General features: G+C 40.0%; 4 protein-coding genes across 4 annotated transcripts in view; 2 read left to right on the forward strand and 2 right to left on the reverse strand.

Moving 5' to 3' along the window:
- LOC114444837 (NACHT, LRR and PYD domains-containing protein 3-like) overlaps positions 1-24,895 on the forward strand; it is a 383,662-nt gene that overhangs the window by 164,940 nt on the left and 193,827 nt on the right. The window lies entirely within an intron of this gene.
- The window catches only part of LOC114432357 (H-2 class I histocompatibility antigen, Q9 alpha chain-like), a 267,348-nt gene that overhangs the window by 99,391 nt on the left and 143,062 nt on the right, over positions 1-24,895 (forward strand). The window lies entirely within an intron of this gene.
- LOC114432368 (gastrula zinc finger protein XlCGF17.1-like) overlaps positions 1-24,895 on the reverse strand; it is a 216,880-nt gene that overhangs the window by 56,203 nt on the left and 135,782 nt on the right. The gene's annotated exons all lie outside the window — the stretch shown is intronic.
- LOC114432395 (rho GTPase-activating protein 1-like) lies at positions 7,584-8,802 on the reverse strand. The gene is made up of 2 exons (XM_028400396.1): positions 8,610-8,802; positions 7,584-8,530 (listed from the first exon to the last, which is right to left on the reverse strand). Exons 1-2 carry the CDS (start codon positions 8,682-8,684, stop codon positions 8,363-8,365), a joined length of 243 nt encoding a protein of 80 aa, XP_028256197.1. The 5' UTR covers positions 8,685-8,802; the 3' UTR covers positions 7,584-8,362.

The raw sequence follows: 24,895 nt of genomic DNA on the forward strand, positions 1-24,895 counted from the left end.
TAACAATAAGAAGAAAGCAGCACACCAGTCACATGATCATGTTGTACAGTAAATGAGAAAAAAAAGCAGGAGAGGAGGAAACAGAACTTTTAGCTCAAGTGCTGCCACCTAGTGTCAATATGTGGTATTAATTCTGACTACATATTCCACCTTTAACTCACTGCCATATATACTGTGCCATGTGTGAAGTGATAATAAAAATGTGAATGTGATTTATTGTAAAGAACTTTACTTATTATCTCTATTATAAGTGTGTGTGTGTGTGTGTGTGTTTGATGGAGTGTGTAATGTCTGCTCAGTATTATTGATACTGCTGTGTGTGATCTGAAAACTGATCAAACTGTGATGTGTCTGATGTTGACAGAAGAATCAGAGGATGCATCTAAATAATGATGTCATATGGTCCCTAAAAATGAGTCTCAGAGGCTCTGTCTCCTTCCTGCCTCACCTGCAGACAATCCTCCAATCAGACGCCTGTTTCCACGGCCCTCATCAGCCCTGCACTGTCAGCACATCTGCATGTAGCTGCCTGCTGTGTGGACTCTGACCTCTTCCTGCTCTCTGCTTTGTCCATGTTTACATCAAACAGCATCAAGTGTCCTCCTCCCTCCTTCTGGACACACACAGCATGACAGTGTACAGCTGTGCTCCTCCATGCACACACACTGAATCTACTGAATGTCAGCACAGGTCAAGAAGAGAATCACATGTCAGACAGTCAGATCCACCTTTAAAGGTGAGGTAAGAGAAACCTATTTGTCAACTGTCCATACTCCAGTCCGGCAGGTGGCGGTAATGCACCAGTAAACTGAAGACGAAGAAGAGGAGGAAGAAGGAGGACGAGGAAAAACAAAGCGACAGCAGAAGCTGAACAGAAGTGTAACTACTGTGAGTGTTTTATCACATCTGAATGGCTGCTGTTGAGTTTCTGAGAGGTTTTATCAGCGAGCGGCTAACTGCTGCTGCTGCTGAAATGTTGGGAGCGTTTGAACAAACTATCGTCCAGTACGAGGAAGAGATGGACCGTCAGCGCAAACTGCTGGATCTCCTCCTGAAGCCTGAGATCAAGTTACACAGAACAGGTATGTAAACATGACAATGTCACGGAACAACAACGTCTCTGTTTGAAAAGAGTGCACATTCAACACATAGTGTTTCTAACAGGAGGACACTGACTTCATGACTTGAAGCTACAGATGTGTCCCTCCAGCTTTTCTCTCTCTGCTTCAGCTCATCAGAGCTCTGTGCTTCGTTTATTCACTGTTGAAAACTACGGAGCAGCTGCTGTTATTTCCCAGTTAGCATCAGAGATGCACCGATTGATCGGCCATGACCGGCGTCCGCAGATCAGCAGATATGACGATTTTACGCCCGATAAATGCACTCGCGCACAAACCTTAGCTTAGCTTAGTTTAGCTTAGCGTAGTCAATGTTCAGTCTATCCAACATGAGCAACATGGTGAAGACGCTCGCACTTTACCACCGTGTACGTCGTCAGTTGTTGAGCTGTGAATTATCGATGTAGCCCAAGTTGATAAACAGTACAGCACTGATATGATCCATTACATGTTGGCTGGTAGCTGAATTCCACGCAGTGCCGTGGTGCACAGACCTCCACAGACCACAGCCAGGTTAAGACCTGACAGCTTAACATCCACAGAAGTTTTGTGGCTCCTGTCTGCCAATGACAGACACAGACAGCAGTATTATTTAAACAAAGTCCATGATTTGGTTCCTGGGGGTCAGGAATCAAGACTAACTCATTTACAGCACTTATAAACTACCTGATCACAGCTAGCAGATGCTAATTGTCTAATGATCACACAGAATGTTCCCGTTGAACATGCTGTTACATGCTGGCCGACATCACTATGTTCATTGTTACTCCTGAAATGATGAAAAATTGAATTTTGGGGAAGAAAAATTCCTGGTTTGTACAAAAAAACGTGTTGAGATACACCTGCAATACATCAATATCACACCAAGGTGACAACCAGTTAATTTGGGCACCAGTCCATCACACTAGCCGATCAGACAGATGCTGATTTTATCAGCCTGTGCCTGTGTGTGTGTGTATGTGCACGGGGCAGCTATTTATTGTGTTTGATAAAAGAACAAAGTAAAGACCTGTTCTATAGGAAAGGTGACCTTGAATGACTTCTGCTATGATCTGCTGCTGTATAGAAAATAGCTGCCCCCTATATAATGGCAGGGAAACACTGGTAAGTATGGAATATAATGTAACAACAGTAGTTAGTAGTGTGTGAATGTCCCACACTGGGAAGCCTAATATTTTGTTATTGCACCCTAAGTTAGACTTGCTGAATGTCTGTTGACACGATATTACTGAAAAGCTGATTGTATTTCTATGTTAGAATTTTCTGTAAATACATCTCTCTGTGTGCTGTGAACCTTCTGACCCTTTGCCCTGCAGATCTCTCTCAACAACACAGTTTTAAAGTGGAGGATGTTCTGGCTGACCAGCAGCTCTGTAACCAGAGGAAGAACTCCATTCTGGACCAGGAGGAACCAGAACCTCCACAGGTTAAAGAGGAACAGCAGGAAGTCTGCACCAGTCATGAAGGAGAGCAGCATGTACTGAAAGAGGAGACTGATCCCTCTATAGTAACTGCTGCTTATGCTGGACCAGAACCAAACCATGACATGGTTCTCTCTCACAACGCTCCTCAAGGTAAAATGAAGAGAATCACATGTCAGACAGTCAGATCCACCTTTAAAGGTGAGGTAAGAGAAACCTATTTGTCAACTGTCAACTGTCCACACTCCAGTCCGGCAGGTGGCGGTAATGCACCAGTAAACTGAAGACGAAGAAGAGGAGGAAGAAGGAGGACGAGGAAAAACAAAGCGACAGCAGAAGCTGAACAGAAGTGTAACTACTGTGAGTGTTTTATCACATCTGAATGGCTGCTGTTGAGTTGTTGAGAGGTTTTATCAGCGAGCGGCTAACTGAAATGCTGCTGAAATATTGGGAGCGTTTGAACAAACTATCGTCCAGTACGAGGAAGAGATGGACCGTCAGTGCAAACTGCTGGATCTCCTCCTGAAGTCTGAGATCAAGTTACACAGAACAGATGTGTCCTCCAGCTTATATAAAGAAATAAAATAATCAGAAATAAATAATCAGCTTTTCTCACATTAGTCTTTGTGTCCATTTGTCCCTCCAGGTCTCCCTCAACAACATGACTGTAAGGAGGATCCTGTCTGACCAGCAGCTGTGTAACCAGGACAAAAGCTCCAGTCTGGACAGTCTTTGACCCGACTGTCATCCAATACAAAGAAGAGATCAACCATCAGGACCCACTGAACAAGTTAGTTAGTAAGTAAGTTAGTAAGTAAGTTAGTTAGTAAGTAAGTAAGTAAGTAAGTAAGTAAGTAAGTTAGTAAGTTAGTAAGTAAGTTAGTAAGTAAGTAAGTTAGTTAGTAAGTAAGTTAGTAAGTAAGTTAGTTAGTAAGTTAGTAAGTAAGTTAGTAAGTAAGTTAGTTAGTAAGTAAGTTAGTAAGTAAGTTAGTTAGTAAGTTAGTAAGTAAGTTAGTAAGTAAGTTAGTTAGTAAGTAAGTTAGTAAGTAAGTTAGTTAGTAAGTAAGTTAGTTAGTAAGTAAGTTAGTAAGTAAGTTAGTTAGTAAGTTAGTTAGTAAGTAAGTTAGTAAGTTAGTAAGTTAGTAAGTAAGTAGTAAGTTAGTAAGTAGTAAGTAGTAGTTAGTTAAGTATTTAGTAAGTAAGTTAGTAAGTAAGTAAGTAAGTAAGTAAGTTAGTAAGTTAGTTAGTAAGTAAGTAAGTAAGTAAGTAAGTTAGTAAGTTAGTTAGTAAGTAAGTAAGTAAGTAAGTAAGTTAGTAAGTTAGTTAGTAAGTTAGTAAGTAAGTAAGTAAGTAAGTAAGTTAGTAAGTTAGTAAGTAAGTAAGTAAGTAAGTAAGTTAGTAAGTTAGTAAGTAAGTAAGTTAGTAAGTAAGTTAGTAAGTAAGTAAGTTAGTAAGTAAGTTAGTAAGTTAGTTAGTAAGTTAGTAAGTAAGTTAGTAAGTAAGTTAGTTAGTAAGTTAGTAAGTAAGTTAGTAAGTTAGTAGTAAGTAAGTTAGTTAGTAAGTAAGTTAGTAGTAAGTAGTTTAGTATAAGTTAAGTTAGTAGTAAAGTAGTTAGTAGTTAGTTAGTAGTAAGTTAGTTAGTAAGTAAGTTAGTAAGTAAGTTAGTTAGTAAGTAAGTTAGTTAGTAAGTAAGTTAGTAAGTAAGTTAGTAAGTTAGTTAGTAAGTAAGTTAGTTAGTAAGTAAGTTAGTAAGTTAGTAAGTAAGTAAGTAAGTAAGTAAGTTAGTAAGTTAGTAAGTAAGTAAGTAAGTAAGTAAGTAAGTAAGTTAGTAAGTAAGTAAGTAAGTAAGTTAGTTAGTAAGTAAGTAAGTTAGTTAGTAAGTTAGTAAGTAAGTTAGTAAGTTAGTTAGTAAGTTAGTAAGTAAGTTAGTAAGTAAGTTAGTTAGTAAGTTAGTAAGTAAGTTAGTAAGTTAGTAAGTAAGTAAGTTAGTTAGTAAGTAAGTTAGTAAGTAAGTTAGTTAGTAAGTTAGTAAGTTAGTAAGTAAGTTAGTTAGTAAGTAAGTTAGTAAGTTAGTTAGTAAGTTAGTAAGTAAGTTAGTTAGTAAGTAAGTTAGTTAGTAAGTAAGTTAGTAAGTAAGTTAGTTAGTAAGTAAGTTAGTAAGTTAGTTAGTAAGTAAGTTAGTATAGTTGTAGTAAGTTAAGTTAAGTGTAAGTAAGTTAGTAAGTTAGTAAGTAAGTAAGTAAGTAAGTAGTTAGTAAGTAGTAAGTAAGTAAGTAAGTAAGTAAGTTTAGTAGTAAGTAAGTAAGTAAGTTAGTAAGTTAGTTAGTAAGCTAAGTAAGTAAGTTAGAGTTAGTTAGTAGTAAGTAAGTAAGTTAGTAAGTTAGTTAGTAAGTTAGTAAGTAAGTAAGTAAGTAAGTAAGTAAGTTAGTAAGTTAGTAAGTAAGTAAGTAAGTTAGTAAGTTAGTAAGTAAGTAAGTTAGTAAGTAAGTTAGTAAGTAAGTAAGTTAGTAAGTAAGTTAGTAAGTTAGTTAGTAAGTTAGTAAGTAAGTTAGTTAGTAAGTTAGTAAGTTAGTAAGTAAGTTAGTAAGTAAGTAAGTAAGTAAGTAAGTTAGTAAGTAGTAAGTAAGTAAGTTAGTAAGTAAGTTAGTAAGTTAGGTAAGTTAGTAAGTAAGTAAGTTAGTAAGTTAGTAAGTAAGTAAGTAAGTAAGTAAGTAAGTAAGTTAGTAAGTTAGTAAGTAAGTAAGTAAGTTAGTAAGTAAGTTAGTTAGTAAGTAAGTAAGTAAGTAAGTAAGTAAGTTAGTAAGTTAGTAAGTAAGTAAGTAAGTAAGTAAGTAAGTTAGTAAGTAAGTAAGTAAGTAAGTAAGTAAGTTAGTAAGTAAGTAAGTAAGTTAGTAAGTAAGTAAGTAAGTTAGTAAGTTAGTAAGTAAGTAAGTAAGTTAGTAAGTTAGTAAGTTAGTAAGTAAGTAAGTAAGTTAGTAAGTTAGTTAGTAAGTAAGTAAGTAAGTTAGTAAGTTAGTAAGTAAGTAAGTAAGTTAGTAAGTTAGTTAGTAAGTAAGTAAGTAAGTTAGTAAGTTAGTAAGTAAGTAAGTAAGTAAGTTAGTAAGTTAGTAAGTAAGTAAGTTAGTAAGTAAGTAAGTAAGTAAGTAAGTAAGTTAGTAAGTTAGTAAGTAAGTAAGTAAGTTAGTAAGTAAGTTAGTAAGTTAGTAAGTAAGTAAGTAAGTAAGTAAGTAAGTAAGTTAGTTAGTAAGTAAGTAAGTAAGTTAGTAAGTTAGTAAGTAAGTAAGTTAGTAAGTAAGTAAGTAAGTAAGTAAGTAAGTAGTAAGTAAGTTAGTAAGTAAGTAAGTAAGTAAGTAAGTTAGTAAGTAAGTAAGTAAGTAAGTAAGTAAGTAAGTAAGTAAGTTAGTAAGTAAGTAAGTAAGTAAGTAAGTAAGTTAGTAAGTAAGTAAGTAAGTAAGTAAGTTAGTAAGTAAGTAAGTAAGTAAGTAAGTTAGTAAGTTAGTTAGTAAGTAAGTAAGTAAGTTAGTAAGTTAGTTAGTAAGTTAGTAAGTTAGTTAGTAAGTTAGTAAGTAAGTTAGTAAGTAAGTTAGTTAGTAAGTTAGTAAGTAAGTTAGTAAGTTAGTAAGTAAGTAAGTTAGTAAGTAAGTTAGTAAGTAAGTTAGTTAGTAAGTTAGTAAGTTAGTTAGTAAGTAAGTTAGTTAGTAAGTAAGTTAGTAAGTTAGTTAGTAAGTTAGTAAGTAAGTTAGTTAGTAAGTAAGTTAGTTAGTAAGTAAGTTAGTAAGTAAGTTAGTTAGTAAGTAAGTTAGTTAGTAAGTAAGTTAGTAAGTAAGTTAGTTAGTAAGTTAGTTAGTAAGTAAGTTAGTTAGTAAGTAAGTTAGTAAGTTAGTAAGTAAGTAAGTAAGTAAGTTAGTAAGTTAGTAAGTAAGTAAGTAAGTAAGTTAGTAAGTAAGTAAGTAAGTAAGTAAGTAAGTTAGTAAGTTAGTTAGTAAGTAAGTAAGTAAGTTAGTAAGTAAGTAAGTAAGTAAGTAAGTTAGTAAGTTAGTTAGTAAGTTAGTAAGTAAGTAAGTTAGTAAGTAAGTAAGTAAGTTAGTAAGTAAGTAAGTAAGTAAGTAAGTAAGTAAGTTAGTAAGTTAGTAAGTAAGTAAGTTAGTAAGTAAGTAAGTAAGTAAGTAAGTAAGTAAGTTAGTAAGTAAGTAAGTAAGTTAGTTAGTAAGTTAGTAAGTAAGTTAGTAAGTAAGTAAGTAAGTTAGTTAGTAAGTTAGTAAGTAAGTTAGTAAGTAAGTAAGTTAGTTAGATTACTGAAAGACTACTTTAAACATAACCAACACTTCTAAAACCCTCAACCTCTCACCACCTTTGGTGACATAACCCCCTGTTCACGAACCCCCGAAACTCGGGGGGCCAGGACGCCCCCCCTCTTCTCCTCCGGTCCTTCCGGACTTCCGGATCTTCTGTCTTTGTTCTTCACCCTCCAGGAATCGAACCTGGCTCTTCAAGGGCACAAATCACTCCCTTTACCCCTTGCTTTACCACCTGAGCCACTCGCCCAGGCATTTGGACCTCCTCTCAGTCAGCCTTTCACAGTCCACCACTCACTTAACCCTCTGAGCCATTCATTCAGATGCTTGGACTTCTTCTCGGCTCATATACTCCCTGAAACTACTGTTTGCCGTTTTGTCTTGTATTTCATACCTCAAGCTGCTCACTTGTGCTTTAACCTGCCCCTCAGGGACAAATAAAGGAATTCTGATCTCTTTGTAAACCTTGTTATTGTCATGGATGCATTTCAAATAAATAACATAAAAAGATCCTTGCTGTTCTAAAATGCACACCCTGAGTGTTATATTAATGCGCACCCTGATTTGAACTGTACATGATTGTTTACACAAATAAATATCAGTAAGAAAAAACAGCTGAGAATAAAACTAAATGTTCATTCAACATTTATTTATTGTTTACACACATGGATGTTACAGTTTGTAATTATATCTTACATACATAAGATCCACAACATATCAAAAGTAAAGGAGAAAAATAAAAGGAGTTAAGAAAATAACATCACTAAGTATCAATAAATCCTGGAAACCAAAATCATTTCTCCCACAGAGAAACATTGTTCACTGTCACCATAACAACAGTTACAGTACAAAGATCCATAGATTAGACTGAACCGTAATCGATCAGCAGAGTTGAGAAAACATGTTAACTTGGTTAGGATGATTCAGTTAGCTGTAGTGAATTTTAACTTATTATTGGCTGAAGGAGCAAGAAAAAAAATCAGACTTTATTCTTTGTCTGATTGATGTGATGGTTTTTTTTGCTTTAAAACATAAATATATGAAATGTTGATTCTCAAACCTGTGATGCGTTGAACGCACCTCGTGCTGTTTTAATCTATGGCAAAACGGGCACACTGGCACTTTGATGGTTAATCACACGATCACTTCAGGGGAACAAATAAGGCACAAGCATGCACGCACACACACACACCTGTTCACCTCAACAATCTCACACACACCTTAACTGACACAGCCCTCTATTTTTTTAAATCAATATATGAACAGCCCAACAGTATATTTGTCTATTCAAATGTACTGAGATCAGCTGACACACACACACACACAGACTTACAACAGTTAACTTTTTTTTTTTTGCCTCAGTCAAACTAAATGAATGATCTTTTGGTTCTTTTCAGTCACATCATATTCTGAATTATAGCAACAACACAACGCCAATATTCAACCACTGATGATGATAATGATGATGATGATTTGGCCTTTGAGAAATTAAAAGACAACAACTTAAAGAGCAGTTTTGGCCACAAAGCTAGGCGGAGACCAGATGATGCTGGTCCAGCAAGGTCTGGGTGAAGTTGTTGATCGGCCCAATGGCGCTGAGAGACATGGCGTTGTCCCGCCCCCACAGCAGGTTAGGACCAAACACAACAGCCAGGTTACTGTTGGTCATCTTGTTCACCTCACTGTTGGCTGACACCTAAACACACAAACATACACACACAGCTGTCAGAAACAGACGCACAAATGTGAAAGGAAGCGTGGTGTCAGAGCCGTACCTGTGCCAGGAATGTGATGAGGTATCGCAGTGATGCATAGTTCTCCTCAGACAGAGACTCCACGAGCGTCTTCATGACGGTCACCTGACTGTCACTGGATACAGCTGCAACCTATCAAATGCCACTGTGAATAACAATCCTAGAGAAACCACTGATTATTCAACTATATTCATGACTTCTTGGACTAATGGTCTTGACATACAGGCCAAGTTGAAGATGTCGTTGTAAAGCTGGTAGGTGAGCAGCGGCTCGGGCAGTTCCCTCAGGAAGGTCTTCAGAATCACAGCAGCCAAGTGGACGTCTTCCATGTCTCTGAAATTCACTGCCTGGCCTGAAACACACAAAGCCGCTCAGCTGTAAGCCTTCTTTCTTCTACTTCATCTGAAAGAGCAAAAGCTGCACAAAACTCTGAAACACTAAAGATTCTGCAGGACGATGCTGAGGACGTTTTATGAGTCTGTGGTGGCCAGTGCCATCATGTATGCTGTTGTCTGCTGGGGCAGCAGTCTGAGGGTGAGGGACATACACAGACTCAACAGAATATTCAGGAAGGCCGGCCATGTTGTGGGAGAGGACCTGGACTCTCTGACAGAGGTGCGTCAGAGGAAGATGTCCAAAATAAAGACCATACTGGACTGTCCCTCCCACCCACTCCACACTGTGCTGACCAGCTACAGGAGCTCGTTCAGCAACAGACTCCGACTCCAACGATGCACCACTGCCTGCCTGTCTCAATCAAACTACTGAACTCTGAACTGTAACAGTCACTCAGACACTGTACATTCATGTCATGCTCTTTACCATGTAAAGGTTTTTATACAGTAGTAAATATGTTCTTCTTTACATACACCTCAGGGATGTAAATGCTATAATAATAAAAAAATTAATGCTAAATATTTCAATTTCAATTTATCTTTGATTTCTATTTGTAACCAAAAAGAATTTATAATAAATAAAGTAATTCTGATTCTGACTTCTCAGCACTGCTAGGAAGCCATGATTAACTCACATGTGAACGAAAGTCACATGACTTTTTACTTTACTTTTTACCTGAGTTGTACTTGAGCTGCACCTCCAGATTCAGTGACTGACAGTGAGAGTGGCACCTCAAACACCTGGTCAGGGAGGGGAGGGCTGCGAGGAGGAGACGTGGGAGGCTGAGCGGCCGGCTTCAGAGACGCTCTCAATTTGTTGTCATACCTGTGACACAGACAGTCATAACATGGGCCACAGTAGAAACCATGCAGTAGAAAATCAATGTTTTTAAATGTCCTTACTCTCTGACACGAGCAGGAATCACCAGCTGGTCACACTTGACCACATCCTCCAGCTCACTCAGGTAGCTCACATAGTTAATCTTCCTGCCAAACTTAAAACTAAAACAGAGGCGGACACAAGGTCAGCTTAAAGAGATTTGTGGAAGTGTGTACACTACATTAGATGCATGCACAAGTTGCCCGGTGTTGGCACAATATTTAGGGACTTTCCTCGCCTGGCACTCTTTGTGTTTTACTGCTCATTAAATAGTCATCTTGTAATCCACAATCAAGTAATATACATCTTTTTTTTCAGGAGAACCTGGGCTTTCATAATATTCAGGCTATAGTGGTGTTATATGACTATAAAAAAATTCTAGCACCAGAAAGAGAAAGAAAAAAATAATGCGAAAAATAAATTTCATTTATTTATTATTCATCTATTTAAAAAACACAGGAAACTGTAATAAAACTCTCCCCAAACATTATCAACATGTAGTTTAGGGTGTTAGGGATAAGTGTGTAAAAATGAAGGTTCTAACTATAGTACAAATGTAATTTATTACACCATAAGTGAAAAAAGTGCCATTCACTCCATTGATTTTGATGCCACTGTTACAGGTCTGCCTCACAGCTGGGCTGTCAGCTACTCTAGGAATATCCTGTGTGTCAATTGAGCTTTATTTTCTTGATACAACTCATTGTGCAGACTGCTGATGGGCTGAGGTGTGAACTTAGGCCTTTCTGATAGGGGGGGAGGTGACCCCTGTTCACCCGGAACGTCTTCAATGTAACTTCCGTTGCTATGTTGCTATGTTTTGTTAGCAAAACATAGCAACATAGCAACGCTAAAAGATCAAATAAAACGTTTCCAGTAAGATATATAAGTGTATGACAGGGGTATACAGAACGACGCACTTTCCGGTTCAGATAACGGTCCGCCACGCGTCTATTATTGCGCTCAGAGACGCTTTTCAGCCATGTAAACGTCCCAGCTAGTCAGGGGAGAGAGTTCTCTTGTCCTTCAACCATAGCTGGTGGTTCTCTTGTCCTTCAACTAGCTGGTGGTTACGTCAGAGCACAAAGGCTCTACAATTGGATGTTTGAGCCCCTCCTGATATTGCACGATGGACCGATTGGACACTGACTTGCCAATAGAATATTACAGCCGGGGTAGACATAGGTCCCCGAAAAGCCTAAAGTGTGTGTTCTTTTCGAGGAAAAAAACAGAACGTCTCTACCTATTACCATTCCTGAGATATGAGCGACTTTGTAAGACATACGCTAATTGGTTGGATACGACAGATGCCTCCCTAACATCTATGACCTGGAACAACCAAATGAATTGATGCAACAATACTAATGCGATGATCAGAAAATACATTCTAGTTCAGAACAATTGCAGCCTCCATGAGTCAAGGATTCACTGCTTGTTTGTAGGTTCACATACCTGTTCTGTGTAACTGTATCTCAGTGGGTCCTGATGGTTGATCTCTTCTTTGTATTGGATGACAGTCGGGTCAAACTTTTGTCCTGGTTACAGAGCTGCTGGTCAGACAGGATCTCTCCCTCCTTAAAGTCATGTTGTTGAGGGAGACCTGGAGGGACAAATGGACACAAAGACTAATGTGATGATGGAAACATCTAAAACCTGGAACAACCAAATGAATTAATGCAACATTAAAATACAGAAACAGAAAATATCATAAACATTCAGGACAACATTTCAGACAGAAGACAGGAGCCACAAATATTCTGTGGATGTTAAGCTGTCACGTCTTAACCTGGCTGTGGTCTGTGCACCACGGCACTGCGTGGAATTCAGCTACCAGCCAACATGTAATGGATCATATCAGTGCTGTACTGTTCATTAACTTGGGCTACATCGATAACGCTCAGCTCAACAACTGATGACGTACACAGTGGTAATGTGCGAGCGTCTTCACCCAGCTTAGCTTCAAGTCATGAAGTCAGTGTCCTCCTGTTAGAAACACTATGTGTTGAATGTGCACTCTTTTCAAACAGAGACGTTGTTGTTCCGTGACATTGTCATGTTTACATACCTATTCTGTGTATCTTGATCTCAGGCTTCAGGAGGAGATCCAGCAGTTTGCGCTGACGGTCCATCTCTTCCTCGTACTGGACGATAGTTTGTTCAAACACTCCCAATATTTCAGCAGCAGCAGCAGTTAGCCGCTCGCTGATAAAACCTCTCAGAAACTCAGCAGCAGCCATTCAGATGTGATAAAACACTCACAGTAGTTACACTTCTGTTCAACTAGCGAACAAACTACTTCTTCTTCACATGTGATGTGCTGTCGCTGTGCTCGTCTTTTTCTTTCCCCTACTTCCTTATTTTCTTCTTCTTCAGTTTATTGGCGGTGGGAGCCACCTTGTAAGGCGCATTACCGCCGCCTACCGGACTGGAGTGTTACAGCAGCAGTACAAGTAAGACAATGCAGTGTGCTACTAGAGAAGCATAAAAACTAGAAACAGATAAGTAACAAATAACCTAGAATTAAAAATAACTGTAAGAATTATTTTATCTTTTAATTAAAATATAATTAAAAATAAAAGAATACAAATTAAGAATAACCATGAGATACACAGCTAGGCACTCTTCACGTGTTCTCATGTTATCATTATGTTCCATGTTATCTGTTCCAGAGACAAACAGCATTGGGGGTCAACGTTGTGTGGAGATGTGGAGCCAGGTGAAAACCCAGAGCCCAGACACTTATATAGCTGTTGTATGTATATATGTCATTTGTATAAAGACACAAATCTTTGACATGTAAGCAGCAGGCCTGTCCACCTGACCTTTTATATGTCCCTCTGGTTCTTTTCTGACCTTTTCCATCTGTTCCCGTTAAGCACACTCAGAGTTTAATTAGTTAGTAATTAGTAAGTTAATGCTGTCTGTTCAGAGCTGTCAGTAAGAGCTTGTTTAACAAGTGTGTTGTTGTTCGGCTGTCCCGCCGAATATTACACTGTGTATATATGGGGAATATATACATGCTGTTCACAGCTCAGTGTCTCAGTGTCTTCACTCTTCAGTCCATCAGTCCAGTCTGATCCTTTTTATGAGAGTCTGTGTCTGAGTCCTGCCTGCTTTTTGACTATGGAGCTGATTATTCCCCGTGTTTGGACCTTTTCAATCCTTTTCTCCTCCTTGTCCAGGGAGTAATCCAATGTAGAACCACCACTGGAAACTGTAGTGTAGTTTGTTTTATCAGTTTTCATGGTGCATATGGTGCTCTCAATGCTAACGCCATTTGTGGTGCTTTGATGATGCTACGAGAATAAACTCCACCTGTCGAGGCTGCGCCTCATTCTTCGAATCCAAAGGTGCTGCTACAACAGCTCTGATGGACTGATAAAACACTGTCTCATGCACAATAAAATGAGGAAAGACTGAGTCAAACTTACACCTCCTCACATCAGGTTTTAACCTCTGCTCTCCACCATGGTCCACCCTGCAGGAAGAAACACAGTCAGAATGATTTTCTGTCCAACATGAGTCCAAACTGCTGATCAACATGAAGCAGAGTTCCTCAGTTTGTCAGAGACACACAGACTGAAACTCATCTGTGTCAACTCCAGAAGAGTCTCTCCTGATCTGCTCTGTTTTTATTCATGTCCTCCATTCTGTGAAATATTGCTCTCTGTCAGTGCTTTACTTGTAAAATCCTCTTCATGCAGCAACAGTGTACTCAACTCTCAACTCAACTTTATTTATAGAGCACTTTAAAATCAACCAAGTTGGCCAAAGTGCTGTCCACAAATACAAAAGCATATAAAACACATGAAGATAAAAAGAACAATAAAAACATAGTAAAAACATAAAACAGTAAAAGTCAACATCTCAGACTGAGTTAAAAGCCAAAGAGAAAAGGTATGTTTTCAAAGAGGATTTAAAAGCTACAAGAGAGTCAGTCTGCCTAATGTGCAGGGGCAGATTGTTCCATAGTTTGGGGGCAGTGACTGCGAAAGCACGATCCCCTCTAGATTTCCTCTTTGTTTGTGGGACTATTAAAAGAGACTGATCTGCCGACCTGAGAGAGCGTGAGGGAGTGTATGGCTGAAGCAGGTCAGACAGATACTGTGGGGCGAGGCCATTAAGACATTTAAAAACAAATAAAAGAATTTTAAAATCAATCCTAAAATGCACTGGGAGCCAATGAATGGAAGCTAAAACCGGAGTGATGTGCTCAAATTTTTTGGTACCTGTTAAAAGACGGGCTGCAGCGTTTTGAATTAATTGCAGACGAGACAGCAGCGTCTGGCTGAGCCCAACATAAAGTGCATTACAGTAGTCAAGTCTACATGAGATAAAAGCATGGATTAAAATCTCAAAGTGATGTCTTGATAAAAATGGCTTGACTTTGGCTAGTTGTCGTAAATGATAAAAACTGGACTTGACAACTGATTTGATCTGCACATCAAATTTCAGACCACTGTCCATTTTTACCCCTAGATTTGTGGCTGTTTGTGTCACATGTTGACTCAGAGGACCCAGATCCACATGAATTCTGGAAGCATCACAAGGGCCGAACAACATGACTTCAGTTTTTTCGTCATTCAGGCTGAGAAAGTTTAATGACATCCATGCCTTAATCTCTGCAATACACTCTAAAAGTTTCTCTAAACAAGAAGCCTCTCCCTGTTTTAGTGGCAGATAAATTTGACAGTCATCAGCATAACAATGAAATGTGACACCATGCTTTCTGAAAATAGATCCAAGAGGAAGTATATACAGGGAGAAAAGAATAGGGCCAAGTATAGAGCCTTGAGGAACGCCACATGTGAGAGGTGCTGCACGTGACTCCGCTGTTCCAAGTTGTACACAAAAGGTTCTCCCTGTTAGGTAGGACCTGAACCAGTCTAAAGCACCACCTTGGATGCCCACCCAGTTCTCCAGGCGAGACAAGAGGATCTGATGGTCCACTGTATCAAAGGCCGCTGTTAGGTCCAACAGAACCAGAGCAACACAGTGACCCGCGTCTGAAGCTAAAAGAACATCATTAAAAACCCTCAACAGTGCTGACTCCGTACTGTGACGGGTTCTAAACCCAGACTGAAACATCTCAAGAATGTGGTGCCCCTCTAAAAAAGAATTTAGCTGGCAGTAGACAATCTTCTCCAGAATTTTAGAAAGAAATGGGAGTTTAGAAATTGGCCTAAAATTAGAAAGCACAGAAAGATCTAAGCCAGGCTTTTTAACCAGTGGTGTCACCACCGCATGCTTAAAACTCACAGGTACACTCCCACTTGACAAACTGCTGTTTATGATGTTAAGCAAGTGTGGTGCCAGAGTAGAGCAGACCTCTTTAAAAAGACGAGGGGGGACTGGATCACAGGGAGACCCAGCAGGTTTCATATGATCCATTATGTCTCTCAGAAAGGGCAGGCTGACATGCTCAAACTGGTTGAACACAGCCGAGCATGTGACAGAGATGGAAGGATCATAAGAAGGGAGAGTAATCAGGGCCCTAGTGCTCACAACCTTGTCGATAAAAAAGCTCAGGAAGTTCTCACATACTTCAGTGGAATTCTCCAAGCAAAATGACTGTGGAGCATTAAGAACAGAATTTACAGTTTTAAACAAAACATGAGGATCGTGACAATTAGATAAAATAATATCAGAAAGATATTTGGTTTTTGCAGCCTTAACAGTTCTCTGATAAAAACGCCAGCTGTCCCTCAACATCTGGAAAGACACCTGTAGCTTGTCCTTCTTCCACTTTCGCTCTGCTCTCCTGCACTCGCGTCTGGCAGCGCGTGTAGAGTCATTTATCCACGGCTTAGGTCTGGGTTTGGAAGGCCTTGTTTTTAGTGGAGCCACAGCATCGAGCACAGTTTGGCATGTTGAGTTAAAATAAGAGGAGAGAGCCTCAACATCACAATTTGAGCCCAAATCTTCAGTTGGGCTGAACACCGAGTTAAAAGCTGAGGAGAACTGAGCAGCAGTGGAAGAGTTAATAATACGACTGCGCTGCACAGGAGCGCGAGGTTTGACTGTGTGACAGGGCAGAGGTACCTCAAACACAACAGGCATGTGGTCCGAGAACACAGCATCACAAACCTCTAGGCTACAAACAGTAAAACCGTGGGATAAAACAAGATCAAGCGTGTGTCCGTGTTCGTGTGTAGGACCAGACACATGCTGAATGAGATTAAAAGAATCAATGAGATGTAAGAAGTCTTTAGCCAATGGCCTTACAGGACAGCACACATGGATATTAAAATCCCCAGCTATTAAAACTCGATCATATTTAGGCATTATTCCTGACAAGAAGTCAGCAAAGTCATCAACAAAGTCTTTACAGTACTTGGGAGGTCTGTATATGACGGCGCACAACACTGGAGAGACAGAGCCCAGCTCAAATAAATTCAGCTCGAAGCTGGAGTAAGAAGGAGTCTGCATGAGCTGTTTACAAATGTAACTCTCCCTGTAAACAGTCACTATGCCTCCTCCGCGACCTGACGTCCTGGGAGAGTTGAAGTATGAGCAGTCAGGTGGCAAAAGTTCACAAAGAGCACTGGACTCACCGGTAGTCATCCATGTTTCTGTTACGCACAGAAAATCCAACCGGCGCGACGTAAAGAAATCCTTAAGGATAAAAGTTTTGTTGGCTAGTGATCTAGCATTCACCAGGGCCATCCTGACCGGAGCTGGAGCCGGCGCATTAGTCGTCTGTGGGATCCGAAGAAGTGGCCGCAAGTTGTGCAGGTTCACCCCGCGCTCATGAAGGTAGCGAAAGGAGGAGTGACAAGTCCCCGGTCCCTCGTCTGTACCAGCCACCGTAACCAGGGAGGAGGCGATCGGATCCAGGGAGCGCCACGAGACGAAGCGGCGATAGTCGGGTCCAAAGTATTCCAAAGCGGCCTCAGGAGAGCACGCCAAGCACGCTTTCAGCTTCACCAGTCTGCCACTGCGTTTTCCCCGGCGTCTACGCCCTCTGCGTGCAGGTAGAGGCGGAACACGGAGAAGGTAAGCCGGTATACCAGAGAGAACCGGGGGGCAGAAAGTTTTCTGTCCATCATGTCCAAACTGCTCCAAATTCTCAAAGGACAGTCGAAGATTCAGAAGCGTTTGGCGATCATACACCAGCAGAGCGTTGATATTTAAAAGGGCAAGCAATAAAAACAGCAGAATTACAACCAAAGTTTGTGGAGACAGAGAGCGGGCCGTACACACTGGCGCCATCTTGGATTCCGCCAACCTGACTGAAAGTAGGTTTGATCTCAGCATTGTGCATTTATCCAAAGCAGCAAACAAGCCACACTGTCTCTGACTGTCTCTTTCACTCTATATGCAAACACAACCCTGGTTCACATGTGTCATGGATGGAAGAGTTTTCTGACACAGTTCAAATAAATACATTCACTCATTCATGTGTGTAGTTTTTACATTGATAATATTGTAGCATCTCACTCAGTGAAGCTGCTCACTGCTCTCTGTTTCTGACTGAAATAACTCCTCCTTCTACCATTGTGTTGTTGTCTCCTTTGAAGCTTCACATGTGGATTGTTTCAGGAACATTTGTTTGTGGGATAATTCAGTGGTTCTTACAGCTGAGGAAATTAATAAGTAGGGCATCATTTTGTATTTTCTCTGCACTAAATATCAAAAAATCAGTCTGCCACATGTATTTTTATATGAAGAAAGTGTAAAAACAAAACTGAATTTCGGGGTCGACCATATCGTATACGACATGTCTTACAAAGTCGCTCATATCTCAGGAATGGTAATAGGTAGAGATGTTCTGTTTTTTTCCTCGAAAAGAGGACACTTAATGCTTTCTGCTGTAATATTCTATGGGCAAGTCAATGTCCAATCGGACCATCCAGCGATATCAGGATGGGCTCAAATATCCAATTGTAGAGCCTTGTGCCTCTGACAGGACCATCAAATATGGTTTAAGTGACAAGAGAAGTCTCTCCCCTGAATAGCTCGGTCGTCTACACGGCTGAAAAGCATCTCTGAACCCAATAATAGATGCGCAGCGGACCGTTATCTCAACCAGAAAGTGCGTCGATCTGTATACCCGTTATACACCATTATACACTTATATTTCTTACTGGAAACGTTTTATTCGACATTTTAGCGTTGCTAAGGAAGTTACGTCGAAGATGTTCCGGGTGAACAGGGGAGATCGCTCTCAGACGCTCAGAGTAAACAGCGCTCCTTTTTTTAAAACTTTTGCCGCACAAATATTGCAGTGGGAAAAGAGACATTTACAGCATGACTATTTCTGAAAGAATAAGAAAAGATTATAGACTGTGACGCTGTTTCTGAGTCACTGGCAGAAGGTTTTTTTCCAAAGATGAACAGCTGGATTACATGGAGCATGTGGAACCAGCTGAAAAGTGATAAACATTTATTGTGGCAATAAGAAATGAAGTAAAAATAATGTGTAAATAAGTAATTTGTTATACTTATTTGTGTTTTTTACATTTATTTTATACAGAAAAGTGTCCCAGCTGCACCCCCCCTTCTCTCTGAGAGGTTACAGCTGCTCAGCCTGAAAGAAATGAAATGTGTACATTTAACAATACTGAATAATTGTAAAAAGTACAGCAGTGCAATGACAAAGAAAAAACTATTCTACAACATGAAAGGATACTATTGTCTAGGCCAGGGGTCGGCAACCTGCGGCTCCACATGAGGCTCTTTCATCCCTCTGTTGTGGCTCCCAGGCAGCGAGCTCATTTTTGGAAGAAAATAATAATAATGTGAATAAATAATGGCCGTTTAATTTAAATGTATTTTATTTTATTCATTTAGTTTTTTCAAAGTAATAGTTATTTCTTTGGAGATTGAGATGCTCTTGTGACATTAAAACTTTTAATATTTTGTCAAAATATGCGTCACGGTCGCGTGCTGTAGCAGCACCTGTAACACTGGACAAACTGGTGTTCGACAGCCTACATGGAATGAGATTCCCGACACTTAAATGAACATGGAAACGTTTGCATTTGGAGTCCTGTTGATCTTTGGATCCTCATACTTGTGCGAGCTGGTGTTTTCCATCATGAACTACATTAAAAGTAAACACCGCTCCAGCCTCACAGATGAGCGCTCGCAGTCCTTCGTGAAAATCAAAGCGACGTCTTCCAGCCCTGAAATGGACACGATACACTGTGCAGTGAAGTTCAAGAGCAGAAATCACATTAACGAGGTGAAAGAAATAATTGAACACACATTTTTATATCGGACCCTGAACTAACGTGTTTTATATTCAGGTTGACGGTTGACTACTGTAGCCTGCGGCATGGAGGAAATGACGGCGCACTGAAATCAAAATAACATTTTGCACAACATTTAGTGCTATTGTTTATTTAAGTTTTACCCAGACCCACCCACTGAGGTCTGTAACCACATATAAACCATGTTTCCCCACCAAACAGTTAGAACTGATGAAGATGCTTGGATGAGCAGCGAAATGTCTTCAAGAAAACTCTACAAGTCCAGGCGCCTTGCTTCAATCTTCTCTACGTATTTTTCCAGCTAATCATACATGGCTCAAATATTAGCAGCTCATGTACTGGCACAGCTTCATGCAGCCATTCACAGTACACCAAATGTGTCCACATAAGAAGGAACTCTGTGACGACCTGCTGGGTGTAACCACACTTAAAACATACACAAGAGGAAACATGGTAAGAAAGAAAAGAGAGGGGGGCTATACCCCAGATGAAGGAGTAGCATTGCCTCCTGAGAGAACTCCTGGAACATGTTGAGGCAAATGCCAATGACCTGCTACTGCACAACAATGTGAGGTGGCCGAGTAAAGGAAATGCACTCGTCTTGAGTCGGAGAGCACGATGAGCATGATGAGCACAAGACCAAAATTGTTGCCTTTTATCATGAACATTACATCACATCTTAATGAGCTGCAGCTTGAACTCATTCATCTGCAAGGAAATGCTGCATTAAGAAAGCATTTTGAAACAACTGACCCTGCTTCTTTCTGGCTACAGACTGTGTCTGAGAGTGCCTAACCAAAGTAAACCACAGTAGTTTCAACAGGCCCTTAAACAGGCCCGATACAACTCAAACTTGTTACGTTTATTACGTTAAGGAACTTTTTATTAGGACTTTTTTTGTTAAGCTCTTTTTGGCACAATGTTCATCTCGAGTGTGACACAATTTAAACCAAACGTCAAATTGGCATATAATTGCTATATGCCCGACCCCAAGCCTCTGTGCATACAAACCATATACACTCCAAACAAAGCTTCGTACCGTTATCGATGCTATTTTCATGCACAACACGTGCAGTGTCCAATTTACCGGACACATCTCCACGTTACGGCATTCCTGCGAGGCTACAGTGGCTATCTGAGTACATACAAACTAGCCTACAACACCCTTACACCAACACACATCGCTTCACTTTCACTCAAGATTTACATTACGGATCTATCACTAATTTAATGCTCCTCTTCACTTCTATTTCTCCAAAACACATACAAAAGACACAAATAACATTCTACATAATCACATTGATGCCACTACAATTGACTCAATAAAACCAATAGTAATGTCAGAACCCAACTCACGCTGAGGAACCCCTCCTGCTGACAGGAAGACAGGCCAACTAGCTTTCTCACAGATCCACACTGCAGTTCCACATCGACACGGGCCTGCGGAAAGACACAAACGGTCAGCTTAGTCATCGTACCTCTTTTGAATAACATCTTCCACAGGACTCACAAACCCCAGAGTGTTTGGCTTTGTGTGGCAGGCATTGCACTTCATAATACATACATACATACATAATACATAATGCATTTCAAACATTTACCATTTTGGAGACACCCAATGACTCTTATGTCTGCACAAACTATGGCATACATTTTTAATCCACATACAGATTGTATTGTAGCTTCATGGCACGACAACATTCACACACTGTGTGTACAACCTTTAATGATAACTAAATAGTAATACACTCCAGATCCCCCACTCCCTGTGTAAAACACAAAAATATAACACATGCAATCATGTAAACTTCAAATCTGTCTATTTATCAAAACATACTACATTCTTCCAAACTCACAAATATGAGCAGAAGACAAAAATTTCCATCAAACACTTTTATTCAGTCATTTCACAACATGGCATTAGTACAAAAAGAAAGGTCGCAGGCTGGAACACACTGAGGCCAGGGGAGTGACGTCACCGGAACATCTGGAAGACACAAACATGTCAGTGACTCAGTCATTAACCAACGCAAACATACACTGCACTTACAATACACTTCGCTTGCCAGCTCTACTTACCATTCCTTGTTAACAGCGCCCCAATTGTCGACCACGTCACGCTCGTTTCTGCAAAGGCAAATTCTGGACACGGCTGTATTGACTGAAATGGATGCATTACATAAAGCACTTCTAAATCAACTCCTTTTACTTTGTCGTAACGCAAATCTGGCCAAAACTGTCTGGGTCAAGATCAGCCCTGTGGTACAGAAGACCATTGTTAGACAAGGTTAACATGACAAAGTGTGGCAAAACCTTGGAATACACATTTATTGACAAAAACACAAGCAGGTTAACTTTTGTCCCCCAGCTCAGATTCTGGTTTTTACTCCACCTCCCACCACCCTGGTGTAAGGTGGAGTTGGGGTGGCAGTGGGTACCTGACCAAAACCGAAAAAGCACAGGTTTCTGGAATGATGTGACCCTGCAATGCTGCCACAAAACGCAAGGGGCGGGACCAGAAAAGGATCTCTGACCCCACCTCTCACCTGTCCAGGTGAAAGGCAGCACGAAACCTTGTTGACAACCCAGCAGCAATCTGCCACACCATGACACATTACACACCACACGTTGCGTTTGAATATCATGTTGGTCGCAGAAACTGTACTTGCATTTCCACAGTTCCCTTGTGCAAGTACTTGATTCATACATTGCTGTGACACCATTGTTGTTTTGAAATGCCACAAAATTATTTCCCAGTTATCCACAGCTTTGATCCGGGTTTGGATGTGTTTGTTGTTGCAACTGTGCGTTTTTCATCCTTGCCATTTACTTTAGCAGTCATGCTAAAAAGTGTTTGTATTTGATTTGTCCACAATGTCTCCTTGCTGTCACCGTTTCCACGCATATGTTACATTGAGAAATTGTTGGTGCCTGTTGTGCGACACATTTGGCGTTCCTCGCTCCTTTTTTGTTGTTGTGTATGCTCTCAGTCACAGTCAAGTCATCCAAACCACACAAAACACACCTCAACCACCACAAAACTAATAGACAAATCCACACAAGCTCAACTCCAACTATCAACATGCTGGCATTCTAGGATCTAAGCTACAAAATCCACAGTCCTGACCCTACATTGCACAACACAACACCACCCAGACCCTCAGTCAGTCAATAGTCAGGGCACGTTGGTGCAGACACATCACCAGCAGAAATCCATGCTTCAAGGTGATGAATCAGTGGTCCTGTGAGGGCAAAAAAAAAAAAAAAACATTGGTAAGCAAACTTCTTCACTGAAAGGATGTGTTATAAGTTGCAAACACACTACCTTACTTGCAGAAATCCAGCCTTCCAGGTGACGAATCAGTGGCCCTGTGCAGATAAACAAAAATCACACTAGTAAGCAATAATCTTCACTGAAAGGAGGTTTTATGATAAGTTAAAAACAGTACTTTACTGGCAGAAATCCAGCCTTCCAGTTGACAAATCAGTGGTGCTGTGCAGCTAAAAAATATAATAAAACACATTGGTAAGGAAGCATCTTCACTGAAAGTGTTTGTTAACATGAGTTCCAAATATACTACCATACTCGCAGAAATTCCACCTTCCAGGTCAAGAATCAGTGGTCCTGCAAAGCAAAAAAGGCACACAGGAGCATGGGAAGTGGCACTGGTAGGATATCTTCACAAGTTGCAGACATATTATATTATATTATATATATTACCTCACTTGCAGACATCCAGGTGTCCACTCAGCAGTTCTGTGGAACAATAAAGTCACAGAGTGATAAGCAGGAATCTTCACTGGAAGCATGTGTAGAGAACAGTTGCAGACACGTTACCTTCCTCGCAGAAATCCGGCCTTCCAGGTAACAACGTCAGTGGTTCTGTGAAGATGAAAACAGCCATGACACACATATTTCCTCCAACAACCCACTGTTCTGTTAAAGCCCTCCAGTGCTCAGACAGGAACCTCCAAAAAGCCCATTTACAGCTAAATAATAATATAAAGCACCCATAGTGGCTGTGAGGACTGGACAAACACAGCTGTGCTGACACTACATTATCAATTCAATTTTACCCACGACTCCCAGTCCCATGAGACTGGGACATCGGTCGCTGCCTACATAAATCTGAAGTTATACTACACTTTTGGCTGCCAGTCCATCCTATGTTTCAACTATACTTTCTTTACGCGCTCTACAGCTACACTTTTGTTTTTAGGAAGCATAGCTTGTTTTAAAAATTTACATTTGTCGCATTTTAACTTTGTACGCTACAACTACACAGTTAAAGGGAACACCGACACCTCTCCTTTAACACATTCTATCTTTACGTTGATCTATTTAACACACTTTAATCTGTCTCAGTTCTATGACCTATTTTTATTGTTGTTGATGATTATCAAGTCATCCAGGTCATAATTCAGAGAAGGTCCTAAACTACTATTATTGTTACACTCTGTTAAACACTAACGACGCACGTCTTATCTAACGAACCTCATTTTGCCACCGTTTATGGTGATATACGCAACATATAAACTTCACTTTTAGGACGCCAGGTTTGGGCCACTAATTCTAGCCTCTACACTACCGCTTTGACTAGTTTGCCTGCTAAACTGTGCTATTTAATACTACAACAAACTACTCTGGGCATTCTACACCCAAACAACTCCACAACACAACTAACCCATCGTCAACAACCCACCTACAATCATCACACCAAACCAAATGCTCAGCACCAAGAGCTCCTACAACCACTATCTACCAGCTAACATAACGTCTGCATCAGTGTTAATTTTGGCAGCAATTTCTGATTTAGTTTTTATTTTAGTCTTGTGACTAAAATGTCATTTGATTTTAGTCACAAGACTAAAATAAAAAATAAATCAGAAATTGCTGCCAAAATTAACACTGATGCACTTTGATGACTAAAAAAATTTTAGTCATCAACATTTTTTAACTTTTAGTCTAGTTTTAGTCGACTAAATATCAAAGAATTTTAGTCGACCAAATCTGCCGTGGATTTAGACGACTAAAATTCTATGATATATATTTTTTCATGAAATAATTAAGGTTTGAAGTGCAATAAAAACAGGCACAGCTTCAACTTGTGTTATTTGAAACAAACACCTCTTTATTTAATTGCTACGACCTTTTCACAAAAGAACCAGTGAACAGTGAGCTGCTCTCCCTGAATACACTGTTCAGTCATGACCTTCTTCATGAATACTCCATAACTACAGCAAAACACTTCAGTGACAACTTAGAAACAATGCACATGCTGTAAAACCATCAGCAGCGGTGTCTTCATTTATAGATTTTGTCACGTGTATCTTTGAGCGGAAGTTAAGACGACTCGTCTGCAAACGTCGCTTCAGGTTTGTTGTGTTTTTACCGCTGATAGTCGCTCCACACGGTTTGCAAACCGTCTTGTTTGTCTTGACATCAAACGTGTCCGTGTGTCTGTTGTTCTCCTGTGTTGTGTTACCATGCATGAGTACGCCTTCTTCCAGCATCGCGGGGTAACGTCCTTACGCAGAGAGATCACTTCTGATTGGCTCTCTGCCGCCGTCTCCTGATTCGTCCCTCCCTTCCACAAACAAAATTTGCTCTGATTGGATCTCGTCACCATCAATAATTTCGTCTCGTTTTTATTCGTTGACAAAAGTGTCAGTACATTTCGTCTTCTTTTTTGGCACCTTGTGTTAGTTTTTATTTAGTTATCGTCTCATTTTTATCAGCAAAAAAAGGTCGTTAACGAAAACTATGACGAAAATGATTCATCAACAAAATTAACACTGGTCTGCATCCCTAATGTA

The sequence above is a fragment of the Parambassis ranga genome, chromosome 2 (assembly GCF_900634625.1).
Source record: "Parambassis ranga chromosome 2, fParRan2.1, whole genome shotgun sequence".
Lineage (NCBI taxonomy): Eukaryota > Metazoa > Chordata > Actinopteri > Ambassidae > Parambassis > Parambassis ranga.

Coding starts and splice junctions, on each gene's coding strand:
- LOC114432395 (XM_028400396.1), bottom strand. CDS start 8,684: ATGAAGACGCTCGTGGAGTCTCTGTCTGAGGAGAACTATGCATCACTG. Junction 8,531..8,609: donor TCATCACATTCCTGGCACAG/GTACGGCTCTGA, acceptor TTGTGTGTTTAG/GTGTCAGCCAACAGTGAGGT.